Below are 18,870 nucleotides of genomic sequence, written 5' to 3'. Positions count from 1 at the left end.
TATTATGGCCACAAAAATTAAAATTTCACCTGTTATATGCTTTAAATGCCATCTTGTCCTCCAGTGATACAGAGTTACAGTTCTCCTCTTTGTAGTTCCCATGCTACATTGTATCTATTTGTAATGCATACAACAATATATCCATTCCACCAACAATACCATTTGTCCCAAAATATGTCTAAGTGTCTCTCTGTTCCTAATTACTCCAGTTGGACCTAGAATAACGTCAGAACCAGAATCTGTTACTGTGGACCTTGGATCTGAAGCCACCTTTCACTGCGCATGGACTGGTAACCCGTCACTGACCATTGTCTGGATGAAGCGTGGTTCTGGAGTGGTATGTACATACTGCATTAAGGTTTATGTGCACATATGACTACTTATTTTACTTTATTTGATTAGTGACTGAAAAAGATTTAATTGAAGGAAGTGATGATTTCACATGCACCTGTAATTCAAATTTATGTCTCATGTACAGAAAGTGATATTACTATTTCAGTTTAAGCCATACCAAGTTATAAATCAACACAATCAGTCAATGGCGATAAATATCCAACCCCTATCCACCTTTAAAACTGGACTCCAGCTAAAACTTTTGGAAAGGTGTTAAATCTTAATGTCCCCCTATTTTCTGTTCTGTGGATACCTATCAAGATGTGAGGGAAGGTCCCACAGTCATAACAATTTGATGGTAACTTAAACTTTCTTTGCACAAATATAAAGAAAAAAAAGTGCCCAAAATGAGTCCACTTGGAATAGTGCTATGTGTGTTTACACCTATCCCACTGACAGCAAATACAAAGGAGATGTTGACTATGTTAGTATGTATGTTAGAAAGAGCGATAAATGTTAACAGTTCTAATTTTGTGCTGTCAGGTAATATAAGGTAAGGCAGAGTATAACGGTTACATGCAAAGTATAAATTCACCAAAGGTCATCTATTCCAGGTCTGAGTTCTGTAAAATTAAATTTGATAGGTATTTATTTTTTATGTAACAGGTGTTAAGTAATGAAAACTCCCTGACCCTGAAAAATGTGCGTCAGGAGGATGCTGGGAAGTACGTGTGCCGTGCTGTAGTTCCTCGGGTTGGTGCCGGAGAGAGGGAGCTCACCCTGACAGTGAACGGTAAGAACGGTGTTCAGAATGTAGCAGCAATTTTACTGGATGATTGATGAGTTTATATATTTTTTTTAATCTAACCAAATTTATAATTTCAGCTTCTGGTTATTGATAGAATATAAATTGTCTAAATTATTTCCCGTCATATCCTAGCTTGTACAATACAGGGTTATTACCCGCAGTATCACCAGCACCACAGATCCTAACTTAGTGCAATTGGGGGTATAAACGATCAGATGCACCCGATACCTGGACCCATTCTATGCTCTGTGGTTCCATTTGCTGGTCCCCATATCACTATTTTCCTGCGGTGTGGTAGGAGAGTAGCAAATGGAACCACATCGTGCAAAGGAGTACCATGGATCCCAGAATATTGAAGATTTGTCAATTAACCTAATTCTACAACAGATCAAAGGTTGGTGGTGCAGACAGCAGAACAACTAAGAATAAATTACCCATGTTTTTAGCTCAGGGTTTTGTCTAGTGATGGAGTTATTTTAAAACACCATTACTTTTAGGTGAGAGATAAAAGATTTAGGTGGATCGTTATACCACATTCCATCTATGAGTGGTTTTATTCCGCCACTAGCTCTTATGTTTGTTTCCTGCAATTTTAAAAAATAATTAGGGAACAAACAATGAAAACACTGATTGTTGCTAAAGAATTGAAAGTAATCACTAGGAGGTACAAGTATACTGGGGATAAGTTGTAGGAGAATTTAAACACGTAAAAAATCCTCTGAAGGTGAAAACATGTTTCTTGCCCCTTCATATTATTAAGAGATATCAGATGATCATTCTCTGTCCAGATGAACTGCAAACAAATCGCTACGTACACACATGAGATTCCTATACTTGCCAAGAGGATTTGTATTACTGCCCATCTGGGGACTTACACAGCTCTACTATACAGCACAGCCCTGTCCGGAAGAGGAGGCCACCATATTTCTTTTTTATTTATTTTTTAAGTTAGTTAACACTTTAACTTATTGTTCCCCTATCCCATGACTGGAAAGTAAAAGGATAAGGAGCAGAATGATGAGCTCATCTCTCTTCCATTCTCCTCCTGCCAGGTGCTTTGTAATACAGCACAATAATTAGCTACTTGTGCTGTTTCTTTTTTCCACAGTCTGAGCTTTGCTATATATGGGCTGCAGGAAGCTCAGATTCAAGTAGTCATGCTTCTCACATTTAAACAAATGCATTACATTATTTTTATTTTTTTTTATTATAACAGAGCTGTTATTTTGTGTCTTCCGGCTGGTGTTCAGCTTTAATCTACCCTTTATACCAATGTATGAGATTTGATTGTTTGCTAGTGCAGCACCGTCTCCTTCACTAGTTACAGACCTGACAGATTGCTGCTGTGATAATAAAGGTTATTTATCAGTGCAGGGTCCTGCGTGATGCCTGGACGCAGAGTATCGGCCTGTTCACCATCTGGACATATCCGTGGTCGCTCTCAGGCAATTACAGTCTGCGTGGTGTTAGATTTGTGCTCGTCGAGCCTCCAATGTTTTGTCACATTTTTTTCCAGTTTTCTAATTTAGCTTGAGGGTGAAATGATGACGCTAAAATCTGCAGCTCCTCGCTGTCTGTCACGTTCTGCTAAAACACTTTCTCTTGTCAATCCCTTTCCTGACAGAATCATATTCCTGGTTCAGGCCAGATCGATAGTCATAGCTGAACGTGAAGGATATTTGCCGCTTCTACCTGCTAACAGCCTGCAATAACTGATATTTGGGCCTCGTCTACAATTCTACTTCTCTCCTTCCAAAAGGGAAGTGCAAGCGATATGTAAATCTGATCCCCAACATCCTCATAAACAATAACAGACATTTATAAAACTTGTTCTGGAGGAGAAATTCAGATTTTACTAAAAATATACAACCCTGCTTATTATTTATATGTGAAAAATAAAATAGAAATTGTGCAACTCTGCACAATAAATCAGACTTCACAGAAAAATGGAAATATATGCCATGTGCAGCCTGCGTGAATTTTCTATATGTCTCCCACATGTCTGAGCTCTGATCATCTGCTTCACCGAGCTGACAGAACAGCTTAAAGAAAGAAGAAAAAGGAAACTCCTGTTGCATTGTGGGAACTGAGCTTTTTTTTACGTGGTTCAGATATATTCACCTATAAAATACTGAGGAGCAGCAATGGCCACACAATTTCACGTTTAAAGCAAAACTAAACCCACAGTTCTCATCTATGCACGTTCTGTCGCAGGGTGCCACCATCTTCCGTCTTCTCTTCCTAGAGACTTCTTGGTCCAACTTAATTGGTTGTGCCGGGATGACACAATGCGCAGCTCAGCAAAACTCGGCTGCGATCAGGCAGGTAAGAACAATTATTGTCGAAGGGACATTGCATGTCCATTTCTGCAATAACCACCTGCCTGGCAGTGAAGTATATTGTAAGTGGGATACAATATGGAAACATATGATGCCATATGTCATTAGCAATACACCCATATATTATGTTGATCCTGCCCGTATTTTAAATATTTTAACTTCCTTTAACAAGATGATGATGCTTTTATTCTAAAATTGAATCATGCAGCAGTGTTGTCACCCTGGAGTAATCTAAGGTGGACATCTAGTTTTCTAAGGATACAAAATTAAAGCAGAAACTCGGCTAACACATATAACTAGTTACAGCATAATGTAAAACAAGGAACCACATAAAGGTGTCACTGTCAGCCCCTCTGGCAGTTATATATGGTTTGTTCAAACTTGTAACTGCTGCTTTTGCTGGAAGCTTAGTATTTTATAGGAAGTGTAAAAATAAGGGATCTACTGTCAGATCAGCAGGTTAGAAAACTAAAAATGGGGAAAGGAGGACCTAGAAAATCCTGCTGTGGTAACTGACACAGAGATCCTTTAGAATTCTCATAGCTCAGCAGAAATTTATGTATTCCATCCTCTGCCATTGAGCCCTGATGAAGAGGGACTTGCCAGCCTCCGAAATGTGTTGGCTATTTTTGTGACTTTTCATGTAGCCAATAAGGACAAGTCTTGGACTTTCTTAAGCAAGTGTGAGGCTTTCTTCAACAATGTATTTTAGGCTTTCTGAGAGTTATAGAGACAGTGATCCCTAAAATTTGCAACATAATTGATGTTGTTAGGTAACAATATACAATAAAGGGTTAATTTTTATGTATTTATTTAAATGTTTTTTTTAATTTTAACTCCACTACTGTGTGAGTTTTTTTAATGATACTTTCAAGCTACATTCTAAATCCCCCCATAATGTTTTTTATATATTTGTTCTTGATCTCTGATAAATTGCCCACTTGACCCTTTTGGATGTTAGAATAAAACTTTATTATTTTTTGGGATTCTTTCTTTTTTATCCTACCAGTAGTCAGTGAACCATATGGCCGCACATCTGACCCCTCTTTTTCTTGACAAACATAGCAAGGCCTGTGTCTACCACATAACACATGCACTTGATAGTTACTGGTGCATTGTGGCATTTAAAGTAGATGTAAATCAAATTACTAAAATCCCACATAAAGTATATTGTGCTAATGTAATGTCAATCTGTGTGCTTTCATTTATATAATCCCTGGCGATTCTGTCATAAAGGTCCTTGTGCAGGGCCTACTTATTAAAGAATGGCAGTGGTTTGTCCTCAGGCACTTTCTATTATAAGGTGACAACGGTTTGTCCCCATCTCCCAATGGTGCTTTTTGTTGTTTTACGGTTACATGACACTCTGGGTTGGTTGTGCCGACACACACTGTGCAGGAACGGTCCACTGTTATCAGGAAGCTGATCCTGAGTAGGAAAGCACTGTTTTATAAAAAATTGCTATATTTTATGAACAGATAAATGTCAGTCAGCTGCAGATATTAGCTGCAAGCATTATATTTAAAAAAAAGTCCAAATGCTGTTTTCAGACATCTAAAGCTGCAGTGATGTGATGCTCCAGTCCTGGGTCACCTGTTTTTAGGAGAAGGGATCCTTCTTTGGGTGTCCATGCCACTTCATACCATCCTATTGGCCGTCTAGGATCTAAAACCTCCCAAGATAAAGAAGAGGAATCTGTAGCTATGACATCAGTAAAAGGGGACCGGGCCAGTATGGATTCATTTGTAGGGGTGCCTAGTAACCGAAACTAACTAAAGTGAGGGACTATGGCTACGTACACACGTCAGATGATTCTCGTCCGATAATGGGGCTGATTTAGGATGAGAATATGGCATGTACAGCGCTCATCGTTCATGGATCTGTCTTGGTGGACCCACAAACGATGAACGATCGTAATGAAAGTGAAGGGAAGAGAGTGCAGTGGGGTGGCAATCCGTCTTTCCCCCCAGGGGGAGAGCAGAACGGTGCTTTATGTACAACGCTCGTGCGGCCTTTTGTCTTTGGAAAGGATTGTGAAAGATTCTTTCCAACAACAAATATTGCATGTGTGTACGCAGGCTTAGAAAGAAGACATAGGGGAGTATATAAAGGGGAGTATATAAAGGAGAGTATATCTTTATAAAAGATGCATGGGATAGTTTTAGGGTTATTTGTCTAAAGATATGTTGAACAAACCATTGTCACCTTATCATAGAACGTGTCTGGGGACAAACCATCATGTCATTCTTTAATAAGTAGGACCTATGCACACGTCCTGCACATGGACGTTTATCACATCAACAGGGACTATTTCAATGAAAGCACAAAGATTGACATTGACATTCACACAATGTAGTTTATGAGAGATTTTAGTGATTAGATACCATACACTCACAGATATAGAATATTCAGATAAAGAGATGTGCAATAATCACATTTCCAATAAGACACGCCTATCTGTTTCTTGAAAGCTTGTGCTATATCGCACCGTAAACATCAATCACATCTATAATATTTTAATGATATTGGTCCCTTATCGGTACCTACAGGTGACGCTACAAAGCTACACTTATTGACCTTAGGCATTCCAGCCTCTCCCTCCAGTTAGATTAAAGTCAGCTCCTGAATGTCATCCCTGGCTGCCTACTTCCCCTAATTTCCCAGTGCGCACTGCTTCTCCTGTCCCTAAATAACACACACAGAGATAATGCAATAAGAGGCATGCGGGAGCTGTGGGTAGATCTGCCAGTGGCATCACATTGAGCCAGAATGAGGAATGCGCCATTTGGCTTTATCTCGTCGTGCCTTGCAAAGTGATATTGTTTTCCTTCAACTCACGCTCCCTTATCGACAGCAGGAGTTTAATTACAATTAAATAGCTAGCAGAAAACAAAAGCAGCAGTAAGAAAACAACGCAGACAGGCAGAGGGGCTTGTAGAAAATTTAGAATGAAATCATGCGTCGTGTAACGAGGGCTCTGTCATCTGGGGGAACATCTTGGAAAAATGTTATGTCAGTACGCTGATATACCTGGGTGTTCGGGTTTTTACAGAGCTTTGTGACGGTGCACCCCACAGATAACACACATGACAAGAATCCCAGAGTGACTGCTGAGGACAGTTAGAGGTAAAAGTGCAGTTTCACCGGAGGCAGAAAGAACCAGCACTGAACCATGGAGCCCATATCTAAGAAATATAACTGGAAAACCAACCCAACACCTATTATTATTATTGTTATTATTATTAATAACTATTATTATCAAACAGCATTTATATAGCGCCAACATATTACGCAGCGCTGTACATTAAATAGGGGTTGTCTGCAAAACGACCTGCAGCCAAAAGTCGACCCAGCATAAGGGCAGTGGTGCCCACTGATTGTTTACAAGACCAGAGCTGGGTACATAGAGGGCATATATGAAGAATATCTTCACGTTAGCACATCTCAGATACATTTCTTACTGCGGATATCTTCATATCTTCATACACAAACTCCGCAGCATGAGATGAGAAACACAGACATATGTCACTTCCCCACTAAAACTGACCATTACAGTGGAAATAAATCAAATCAGTAAAATCTCCTATAAACTTTGACATTTTAATGTCATTTCAAAAGTAATCCCAATGGCCCGCAGCCACCACTGAAGTGAATGCAGCTGCAGGATTCTGAAGGTGAATATCAGCGCTAGGGATATTGATACAATGTGTACTGTATCTTTTTAAGAACAAAATATGTATCATTGTTGTCTAAATATCAAACTAAAACAAAGGGTTCCTTATTTTATAATGATTTTGAATTTAGTTTAGTCAGGCGTATGATCCAGGCATCCAGCACAGTCAGATCTCCCTGCAGACTGCAGTGCATGTATGCAGTGTAGGTTGGTCTACGACCCACCCCCTGCCTCTAATTGGACGGTGAGACACATTTATGCTATAGCTGGTTCTGACTTTCTCTCTCCGAGGCTAAACTGGGGAGTCTGTAATAAGGACATATTTAGGTACTTATGCTAGATCAGTGTAGTAATTAAATAAATTAATTTTAATGAATACCTACCAGACTACATGGTATTTTATAGCTGCCTGAAGTCCAACTTTAATTGCTTGAAATAATATGATGATACATGAATAAAATGAGCTTTATCTCATGCTTTAGCTCTCTATGTCTAGAAAGCTGCATGTCAGTATTAACATTTTAGGTGTGAAGTCACACTTTGATCACACTTCCCATCATTGCAGAGTGGCCATCAGAAGTTAATGTGTAAAATGTCTCTGTTTATGTGTACAGACACCTCCAGCAGTCTTGGATATATCACAAATCAAAAAATATTAAAAAAAGTCACAAGGCAGCAACAAGACATAAATGTATTATTGTAAAAGCAGCAGTGTATATTATTTATATATACATTTTGTGGTGTTTCTAAAATGTAACCAAACATGATGTGAACTTTGAGAAAAAAATGATAGGAGATAGCAGGAAAGTTTTCCCTTGCTTCCCAGTATATTGTTCCAGTGTGCACTGCGTAAGATACACCTGTAGGATGCTGGGAATAAAGCCGGGTGCTGCAGACAATGTAATACCTACGCATTTAACTTCTTTGGTTGCCCAATGGCCCAGGCCAAAAAAATGACTGTTTGTAGATAGCAGACGGTGACAGGCCAGTAAAAGAACTATTGGGAGTCCTGGAGTCCGGTTTCTGCGATTAGATCGGAATTACCTGGCAATTAGTGGCCATTTGAATGAGAAAAGTGAAAACCAGCAGCATATGAGGGGTTAAAACCAAACGCTTTAGGACCTAGGCGAAATGTTTCTACCTGCAGTTCTCTCTATTTTCATTTCAAAGGCTCTCAGTTCTGTTGACGCATTACAGACTGAGGCAAATCAGAAATCTAAATGTTATTATTCATGTCTTAAGCCTGCGGAGGGTTATTTTTGCAACCCTCAGTCTAATTTAACTCTCAAACAACAAAAAAGAGACATGTTTCTCATACAAGGAAAAAGCTCAACAGATTGAAATGCGCTCCATCTCTCGTGGACCTGGATAACCCCCCTCCACCCCAAATAAAACGGATGAGTTGAGGGACATGTAGTTCCATCATCCATGGTATTATAATTCTGAGAACCAACCCATGACCATATGTTACCGCAGCTCCTCAGCTAAACACCGTGGAGCTGTGAGGCCGGCAGGCGAGTACCTTAAACAGCTGTGTTGTTAAAAATGCATAGACAGACTGTGCACAGGAGAAACCCCAAAATTCCCTGCGAGGAGCCAAAGTCACTGAAGCGGCAGAAGATCTGGACACGGCCGGGATGCCGAGAAACTTTACTTTATTTTTCCGTCCAAATTTCCTAACAGAGGGATTTACGTCCTTTGTTCTTTATTGGCTAATAATGTAGCATATTATGTTTCTGGTAAATAAAGTGTGTAAAATATTAATGTATGCATGCAAGTCTGAGGCTACAGAGGGCAGACGTCTATCTATATATTCTGCTTCCTCAACCTTTCCAGCATCAGGGCTTCACAGAAAAAAAAGGGAATTGGGAAGCAAAAACAGAGTGTTGTCACCCTATAACAAAAAGTTTCTAAACAAAGACCTTCATGGCAGAATTACCAGGTTTCATCTGATCAGGTTTTTTCATCTTCATAGAAATGAGAATAAATCATCAGTAAAGTATTCTTCTATGCCTGTTTGTTTTCTAAATGTACAATATCACTGAATTGTACCAGGGTTTTTTTTTTGCCTTCCTCTGGATCTGGATGTCCATAGGGTTTTATGTTTATTTCCCTAGTGGTTGAAATTGATGGAATTATGTCTTTTTTTAACCTGACTTAGTATGTAACTATGTAACTGAACAGTTCTGTAAAAGAAATGATATCCTTTCTCCAGAGAACCATTTTATATGAAATTTATTTTAAGAAAAAGATTGGTTGCAGCATTAGGAGAGAACTATGGAGGTTGGCATTGGTGATTTCCCCATGGCAAATCAAACAATGGGAGAGAATGGGCCCTTGCACACAGTAAATGGAAGGCATAGCAATGCAGAATGCAGAGTCTGCATATGCAATGAGCAAACAAAGTCAACCTCATGTTCACATATTCTGATAACCTTTACATATTTACAAGGTTTCCAAGACATGAACATGCAGTGTGATGGGTGTTTACATTAAATGTTATCTTGTTGTGTATAGAACTAGGATTAGTTTCTCAATGGTTCCTCAATGCCAAGGACACGTGTGTAGGTCAACAATATATTTATTGAGCAAATTCAGCTCACAAAAGAGGCTGGTAAAAGGAAATATTCCAAGAAGATGTGTAAACCAGAACATACTATATGTTTATGATCAATTTGTCCTAATGCAAACTGCAGAAAAAGAGCATGACAGATATTCAAACCCAGAAACTGATATAACAAAAAGGGATCAGTGCTGGCTGGAAAAAATGCGTTTTAGTCCTTGGCTAAATATTTTGCAGTTACCAAATTTCCAGCCCTAAAAAGCACTAACTAAGTTTGTTGGGGACAATGACAACTGGAGTCTTTTCTGGCCACTTACCAGTGAATTGAAACTTTACCCCTTCTGTATTATTTTAAAAGTATTTATTTATACAGGAGAGCTGCCAATAAACCCAAACATAATATTAGGATGCAGCTAAAAAGAACCACTAATTCACTCAGAAGTTCAATGTTCCTTCTCTTTACCACAATACACACAGCCCTCCATAGTTGAGTCCCTGATTGACAAATGGCCTTCAGCACGCTATATTGTAATGGTACAGTGCACAAGTGGAGTTTTTTGGTAATGTAATTATAACAGATTTCTATATCCCACCAAAGACAGTTTCATCCCACAGGGCTCCCAACAATAGCACATGAGCACAATATAAGGAGTGTAGATATAAAGGCTGCTGAATATAGGACAGCATAGTGGCTCAGGGGTTAGCACTCCGGCCTTTGTCAGCGCTGGGTCCCTAGTTTGATTCCCAGTCAGGAAATTATCTGTATGGAGCTTGCAGGTTCTCCCCGTGTCTGTGTGGGTTTCTTCTGGGTACTCTGGTTTCCTCCCACATCCCAAAAACATGCAATGAGGTTGATTGGCTTCCCCCTAAAAACTGATCTTAGACTACAATAATGACATATGCATATGGTAGGGACATTAGATTGTGAGCTCCTTTGACATTTAGTGACACAACTATGGACTTTGTACAGCGCTGCGTAATATGATGGTGCTATATAAATACTGTGTAATAATAATATAAGCTTGCTCTCCTGAGTGACCTTCCACAGAAATAGAACAGACCTGCCCTAAAGGGCAGCAATAACACTGAGAGATTTAATAGCCTTGTGCAAAAAGCAATGATGCCCAGTAACCCATAGCAACCGCTGCAGTCATTACTGGTGATATCAAAGTGTTGCAAGTTGATCTGGGTTCTGGTTGCTGTGGATTATTGCACATTATTGTTCTTTGCATCGTTATCAAAAAAAATGCATTTCTCATTCAGGATCACATATAAGAAAGACCCCATATGATTGTAAAAACCTGTAAATGCATATGTGTATATTATATTTTATATACTATAGGGCAACCATTAGTGTTTAGGGCACATTTGCCTAATTCAATTTGTTGTCGATGGTCGGTTCATACTTAATTCTACGGCAGCCTTAAATCAGCTCCTATGAAGTAATATATACAAGCACTTTGTTCTCTTCTCGGACATGAACTTGTGATAAATGTATCCTGTGAACCCAGGCTGCTGAAAACTTAATGACAACTTTGCTGCTTCTGCGGTACAAAGTGACTCTATGTTAAATAGAAGGAGCAATGCATTCTGGGAAATCACCATAACAGCTCCCTGTTAGCTAATAAAATACTAAGAGCTCTTGCAGCCGTTGAGATAAAATGGACGGCACACTGGCCCAGAAGTAAGAACGGAGGTGAAGAAGTCAGTACAGGGTTATACGGCAATAGACCCACATTGCTAAGAGATGTGACAATCGAGGAACAAGGTGACACGGTAACAAGGGGAAGGAAAATCCATAAAACCTTTATCTGCCATTACAGTAAACACTGGCGTGATCTATACAGCACACAAAGGACATCATCTGCACCACAATGTACAGCTGACCCCAGAGCCGCCAGCCCGTCATCTCAATGACAAGGAGACATTACTGTGGCAATGGCATACAATGAAGCTGTGTGTGTACTTGTGACACTTCCAACCAACAATCTTCACATTAAAGTAATAAAGCCCAGGGGTCACCGAACAATCAACATCACCAACTGAATTCAGTGATGAAGGAATACAATAACCTGGAAAAGCAGGGCCATCAAGCTGCAGGGCTAAAGGTTTTATATATATAGCCATAGTGCACCACCTTATCACTTTAGGGTTCAGATGCACATTTTATTTGTAACAGCTTGCAAACAAAGACCTAGTGTTTCATCCAGGATGATAGGTACATTTGCCCCAGATACAGGTTATATGCAGAGAAGTTTTCTGCGTAATCGAACGGTTTTCCTTTTGACCTGAAGGGGGTGCTGAAATATTAGGCTCAATGACAATGAGCTTCTTGGCCAGGTGGGGGAGCTAAAGAGGCCTGGGGATGATCCAAGTGTAATTGTCCCAGCGGAAACCCCTCCTGGAAATTAGGCTGGGGATATAAACTCTTAGCCTGCTCTTACCTGGGTCACTGTTCTTGGCTGGTGAGGTGGTCCAAGGGGCACGGTTGGTAAAGACACAGACTATATTTGGAAAAAGCTGTATGGTTAGGGCCTTAGAGTCCTACACAGACCTAGGTCGGGCTGGATTGTTAATAAAGGGATCTAACAGTGAGTTAGAGGCAAAGTGGCCAGGCTTTATTTTGCTATTTGCTGTTTGTGAAAATAGTATTAGTGAATAAAACCCTTGATGCACTTTTAACCTGCTGGCCCTGTTTTCTGTTTGAAACACCCCCTGTTGCTTTGGGTGATCTCCCATAAGGTGGAGGATGCAGGCAGCTTTCTAAGAGGGTGTTTGGAAGGCCACCATGGAGGAGATACTAAAACAGCTGGTTTTGGCCAATGCCAACCAACAGCAGGCCAATGCGGAGCAAAGACTTACTAACCAACAATTACTGCTAGGTCTGGAAACCCAGCGGCATGTGCTGGAACAAGCGGAGGCCCACCACAAGGAATTGTTAGAAATACAAGCAGAGACTACAAGCTACCAACAACGATTAGATGCACTAAAACAGCAGATATCTTTACGAGAGCAGGCTGACTCTGACAGTGAGAGTGGTGCTGGACGTACGCCAGCTTTTCGGGTAAGCCATTTATTGCCGAAAATGTACCTATCATCCTGGATGAAACCCTGGGTCTTCGTTGGCCACCTGTCACATATTGTTTTCAAAGATCTGTTAACCAGGGTGAGGAGAAACCAACATAAAATGGGTGGTAAGTTGCAGAGACCCCTACAGCACACACACTTACACCTCCTTATGAACATTGGTGGCACAGAGGAACAAGATGGCCTTCAATCCTGGGTTGGTATTGGTAATATGCCATTAATATTGTCCCAGCTCAATATTGATTGGCTTGCGTCAGTATAGTAGGGGCACACGGGTGGACCAAATTGAAAGGCAGGGGAGCATTTTCCCCCAAGCCAGAAAATACAAAGTGCAAAATCCAGTTAGATGTTCTGGGTATTATATAGCTATGTGACCCCCACTCTCACAGGTAAGTAGCACCCGTGGCAGAGCAAAGTCTTCCAGCATTGACTGCTTCATAGCTCCTTCAGAGCCACAAAAGAAGTCCATGCTAGATGATAGGAAAGCTGTGTCTCAAAAAACTATACCCTTCAGGTACTTCCATCTTCCACCATGCCTACCACTCAATAACAAACCATGGCACCAATATTTCAGTGGACATTTTTTCATCCCACAGAAGCTTGCCCCTTATGAAACAGCTAGTTGGTTGTGCATGGGCCCGGACCAAAGGCTCCCTGTCCTTTCCTTTCAGGTTATCAGGGTTCTTTTTAGTATTTAATAATATATACTATACTTTTATAGTAATATAGGCATCTTTAGTGTACTAAGCTGGTATCTCTAAGAAGATAAACAGATAAGCTGAAAAATCAAGGATGATTTTGGCATTGTTGGCATTATGTGGTTTTGGCACTGAAGACTTAAGATAAGTTTTAATTGGTTTTGTCAAATTAATTTCTTTTTTATGATATTTTTTTTTATTATTAATATATTTTTCTGCTTTTTTTAAATTTGCAAAGCCATTATTACTTTTAGAAACTGACGCCTGAAAAAAAAAATGAAATACTTAAATAGGTTTTAGTTTCGCAGGAAGCCTGAGCCATACAGAAGTGTGACAGAATTGGTTCCCTACTGTGAGGAGAATGTTTCTTTTGTATAGAGAGAAGGAGATAAGCTTTTACTTGCTAAACAAACAAACAAACCAGGAATATTCTTCATGACAAATAAACTGAGTCAGCATCCCTTTTCCTGAATGTACATCTCTCATACTGAAGGGGATGTGACCTTACCGTACATAATGGCTGCTAACATGGATACTGTACTAAGAAGAAGATATTGTGCCTGTTACATGGATGAGGCACGCTAACTATATAGGCAGCTAGACTAGTTAAGAGACTAAAGAGCGAGATTATTGCTGTAACTCTGCTTCAACTACCTGTAAACATTTATTACTGTGTAATCTTATGACATTCGGTTTACAAAGGATTTCTATTCAAATATTAAAAAAAAGTTGCCTTGACACCTTGCAAATTCACTAAATGTAAAACCTATGCAGCTTGTGGGGTGCCACTGCTGTTCAGGTTTATTATTAGTACAGCATTTATCTATGAGACAATTCCACCTGCTGAATGCAAATGGTATATGCAGGTGGGTCCTTAAATATTTGGACAGAGACAACTTTTTTTCTAATTTTGGTTCTGTACATTATCACAATTCATTTTAAATGAAACAACTCCGATGCAGTTGAACTACAGACTTTCAGCTTTAATTCAGTGGGTTGAACAAAAAGATTGCATAAAAATGTGAGGAACTAAAGCCTTTTCTTTATACAATCACTTCATTTCAGGGGCTCAAAAGTAATTAGACAATTGACTCAAAGTCTATTTCATGGCCTGGTGTGGGCAATTCCTTTGTTATGTAATTATCAATTAAGCAGATAAAAGGCCTGGAGTTGATTTGGGGGGGTGCTTGTATGTGGAAGATTTTGCTGTGACAATATGCGGAGCTCTCCATGCAGGTGAAACAAGCAGAAAAAAAACATCCTAGAAATTGCTACAATATTAGGAGTGGCAAAATCTACAGTTTGGTTCATCATGAGAAAGAAACAAAGCACTGGGGAACTCAGCAACGCCAAAAGACCTGGACGTCCATGGAAGACAACAGTGGTGGATGATGGCAGAATCATTTCCATGGTGAAACCCCTTCACAACAGCCAACCAAGTGACAACACTCTCCAGGAAGTAGGCGTATCGATATCCAAGTCTACCATAAAGAGAAGACTGCATGAAAGTAATACAGAGGGAGCACTGCAAGGTGCAAGACACTCATAAGCCTCAAGAATAGAAAGCCTAGATTGGACTTTGCTTCAAAACATCTAAAAAAGCCGGCACAGTTCTGGAAAAACATTCTATGGACAGATGAGATCAACCTTTACCAGAATGATGGCAAGAAAAAAGTATGGAGAAGGCGTGGAACAGCTCATGATCATACCAAATCATTTGTAAAACATGGCGGAGGCAGTGTGATGGCTTGGGTGTGCATGGCTGCCATGGCACTGGGACACTAGTGTTTATCTATGATGTGACACAGAAGCAGCCGAATGAATTCTGAGGTGTTCAGAGACATACTGTCTGCTCAAATACAACTAAATGCAGTCACATTGATTGGGAGGCGTTTCATAATACAGATGGACAATGACCCAAAACATACAGCCAAAGCAACCCAGGAGTTTATTAAAGCAAAGAAGTGGAATATTCTGGAATGGCCAAGTCACCTGATCTGATCCCGATTGAGCATTTCACTTGTTGGAGACTAAACTTCGGACAGAAAGGCCACAAACAAACAGCAACTGAAAGCCGCTGCAGTAAAGGCCTGGCAGAGCATTAAAAAGGAGGAACCCCGGCATCTGGTGATGTCCATGAGTTCAAGACTACAGGCTGTCATTGCCAGCAAAAGGTTTTCAGCCAAGTATTAGAAATGAACATTTTATTTTCAACTTTTTAATTTGTCCAATTACTTTTGAGTCCCTGAAATGAAGTGATTGTGTAATAAAGGCTTTAGTTCTTCACTTTATGAAATCTTTTTGTTCAACCCACTGAATTAAAGCTGAAAGTCTGCAGTTCAACTACATCTGAGTTGTGTTATTTAAAATTAATTGTGGTAATGTACAGAACCAAAATTAGAAAAAAGTCTCTGTCCATTGGACCTAACTGTATATATATAAATCTGCAATTAAATGATTTGCTTTGGAAAACAGTACATGGTGAGAGTTGCTGCCAATTATGCTGAAAAACAGAATATGGGTTATGTATATAAATATGTAATACACTTTTATAAAAGTATATAAAGCAAACACTATATTTCACATTTCTTTTAATTTGGTGTTAAGGGTTAGGTTTTTGATTTAGGGGTAATTTAACGATGGCGAAAGGTTAAGTTTTAGGTTTTATATAAAAGGTTGGGGACATGTTTAAATGTTCCAAGAAATTCTGGAGGTAAACAGCAAATGTAAATAGAATGATATTCAGAGCTCTCCAGTAGTAATCCAAATGTGAATAGGTGCTTAGTAGACACAGTTGGTTTGCTCATGCATAAATACCATATACATTATGCAAAAGCCAATACAATGTTAGCAATTAATTGAATCGTGCTGTGTGGTGAAGGGTGGAGTGTATATGTAGTGGGTATACAGTGTTATAGAAAATAATCCTTAGTGCCCAGAGATAAACTCAGTCTCCACTTGAATATAAGTCATGCATTGCCTCCTCCAGGAACAGGTGGCAGATCCAGGAGAAGCGAAAGATAAACCCAGAGCCCGCAGAGACTGTCTCTTCAGTAGCGAGGTGAAATAAGGAATAAAATGAATTAAGATGTATTACATCCGTATAATAAGAGCCTCCTGTATCTACATACTGCATAAGGATGCTAAAGAGGGGCCCTTGAGAGCCTTGCATTGCCAGGCATAGAACAATGAGGAATATTCTGGGTAGAGCTAAATGCAAGCCAGGGTCTGGGATGAGAGTGCCTGGAGACACAGCTCCCCCTGCTGTCTGTACCTGGATAGTGTTCTGCACCACTAGCTGATGCCTCCCACTGTCCCATTTTTCTTTCTGTGAGCTTGTACCAAATCGCTGAGGTTTCCTGGGATTTTATGACTTAATTTCCACGCTTTCTTTAGCTCAGCCTGCTGATGAGAGACAGATGCAGCTGGCTGGTGTTTGTGTGTTTTCTTATTACTTTTATTGTTATTTCCCTGCCTCTCCTGCCCTGGGGATTTGTAAATGAAAGATGCAGCGATTCTGCTGTATGTTTGCTGGAATAAAATATTGGAATAATCTAAGTTTAAGGCGCTCCAACATTAATAAGACAAAACTCGCAACATTTGAACTGAATCAAACCACAGCAAGGAGTTTTTAATTAAGGGTAACCTTATTCTACATTCACAGACCCTTCTAATGAGATCTTCCAAGGAATGTTGGAAAAAAATGGTTTCCGTGTTTTAACTGAATGGTCTTGTTAATTGAAGTTGTAGAGATGTCTACTATCAGAACTCCCTGGAGAGATCCCTTCCCCCTGCTTGTGCTGGACAGATGAGTAAGGGAAATGGACATGCGAGTGGTTCATCACAATGATTGAAAAGTGTCGCTCTGTTTCTGATTTACACATCCACAATGGGCACCAAAATCCATCATTGCAACACTGTGAGGTTCTTGCTGCTGTCTGTGTCCTTGTTGGGAAAATTTACCCCCACTTCCTGTTATTATTATAGTACCATCTCATTATGCAGCGCTGTACAAGCTCCATACTCATTATTATTAAACAGGATTTATACAACAGCCAACATATTACACAGCGCTGTACTCATGTCACTAGCTGTCCCTCAAAGGGGCTCACAATGTAATGTCCCTACCACAACCATATGTTTTTTTAATACAGTCCAAGGTCAATTTTGGGGGTAAGCTATTTAGTTTTTGGGAGAACCTGCAAACTCCATGCAGATAGTGTCCTGGACAAGATTCGAACCTGAAACCCAGAACTGCAAAGGCCAGAGCACTTACCTCTGAGCCACCGTACTGCCCAAAACAACAGGAAATGGGAGGATATCTAGCCCTAGCAAGGTGCAGGCACATCTTTAAAGGTTGTCATGAGAAAAGCAGTCCCCACTGATGCTTTATCGCCAATTCCTGCTTTGTGACCGCTGTAAAATGTTGAGCTTCAACAGTCACAAGGATAGGAGGAGAGGTGATATCATCTGCAAAGGGCCACAGACATTACAGGGGTGCATTGGAAGGCCTAGCATCAGGCCTGAAACCCAAAGAAGAAATGAGAGGTTGGAGGATGGCTTTATGATTTGGGCACTTGGTATGAGATTCTAATTTGTACCTATTACTATCATACAGTATTTATATAGCGCTGACATATTAAGTCATATCACTAGCTGTCCCTTAAAGGAGCTCACAATCTAATGTCCCTACCATAGTCATATGTCATTAACACAAACAAAGGTCAATTTGGGGGAAGCCAATTAACCTAACTGCATGTTTTTGAATGTGGGAGGAAACTGGAGTACCCGGAAGAAACCTACACGGGGAGAACCTGCAAACTCCATGCAGATGGTGTCCTGGCCGAGATTCAAATCTGAGACCCAGCGCTGCAAAGGCTGGAGTGCTAACCACTGAGCCACCATTCTGCCCATTAGGAAGTATTAGGGTGACTTACTCACTGTACTGTATGTTTGGAGGAATAACATTGTAACCCTATGATAGAGCTACAAGTTGTTATATATACCCTAGAGTTAGGTGGAAACACTATGAATGATACCAGCCAGCAAGGACAGACAGAACAGAAGGTCATCAGATGACAAGATTTCTGGCAGGATCTGTAGGTCTTTTTTTCCTCTTAATGCACCAGATGTAACAAAACACTTTAAGAAAGAAATATTAAAAAAGCAGCTTGTATGTCTGTTCTCTGTGAATTTGAAGCTCCCTTGCAATGGTGAAAAACATCTCGCGCTGATAATAATATAAAAACGTAAAGATAAATATATGACTTGGATTACATTTGTTGATTGTTACTCATGTGGAAGAAGTAAATGACGATAATAGTTTGTATGTTCTGTGAAAGCACTTATTGTGTACTATGCCTAGGTGA

The 18,870-nt window shown here is 39.9% G+C and overlaps 1 protein-coding gene across 2 annotated transcripts in view; it reads left to right on the top strand.

Annotated features, from left to right (window-relative positions):
* Positions 1 to 18,870, top strand: part of KIRREL3 (kirre like nephrin family adhesion molecule 3) — a 587,585-nt gene that overhangs the window by 519,602 nt on the left and 49,113 nt on the right. For both annotated transcript variants that reach the window (XM_072425973.1, XM_072425974.1), the window contains exons 9-10: positions 210 to 337; positions 1,000 to 1,126. In XM_072425973.1, coding sequence (XP_072282074.1) covers positions 210 to 337; positions 1,000 to 1,126 — 255 coding nt within the window. The remainder of the gene's footprint in view (positions 1 to 209; positions 338 to 999; positions 1,127 to 18,870) is intronic.

The sequence above is a fragment of the Pyxicephalus adspersus genome, chromosome 11 (assembly GCF_032062135.1).
Source record: "Pyxicephalus adspersus chromosome 11, UCB_Pads_2.0, whole genome shotgun sequence".
Lineage (NCBI taxonomy): Eukaryota > Metazoa > Chordata > Amphibia > Anura > Pyxicephalidae > Pyxicephalus > Pyxicephalus adspersus.
This window is presented reverse-complemented; position numbering and strand designations above follow the sequence as displayed.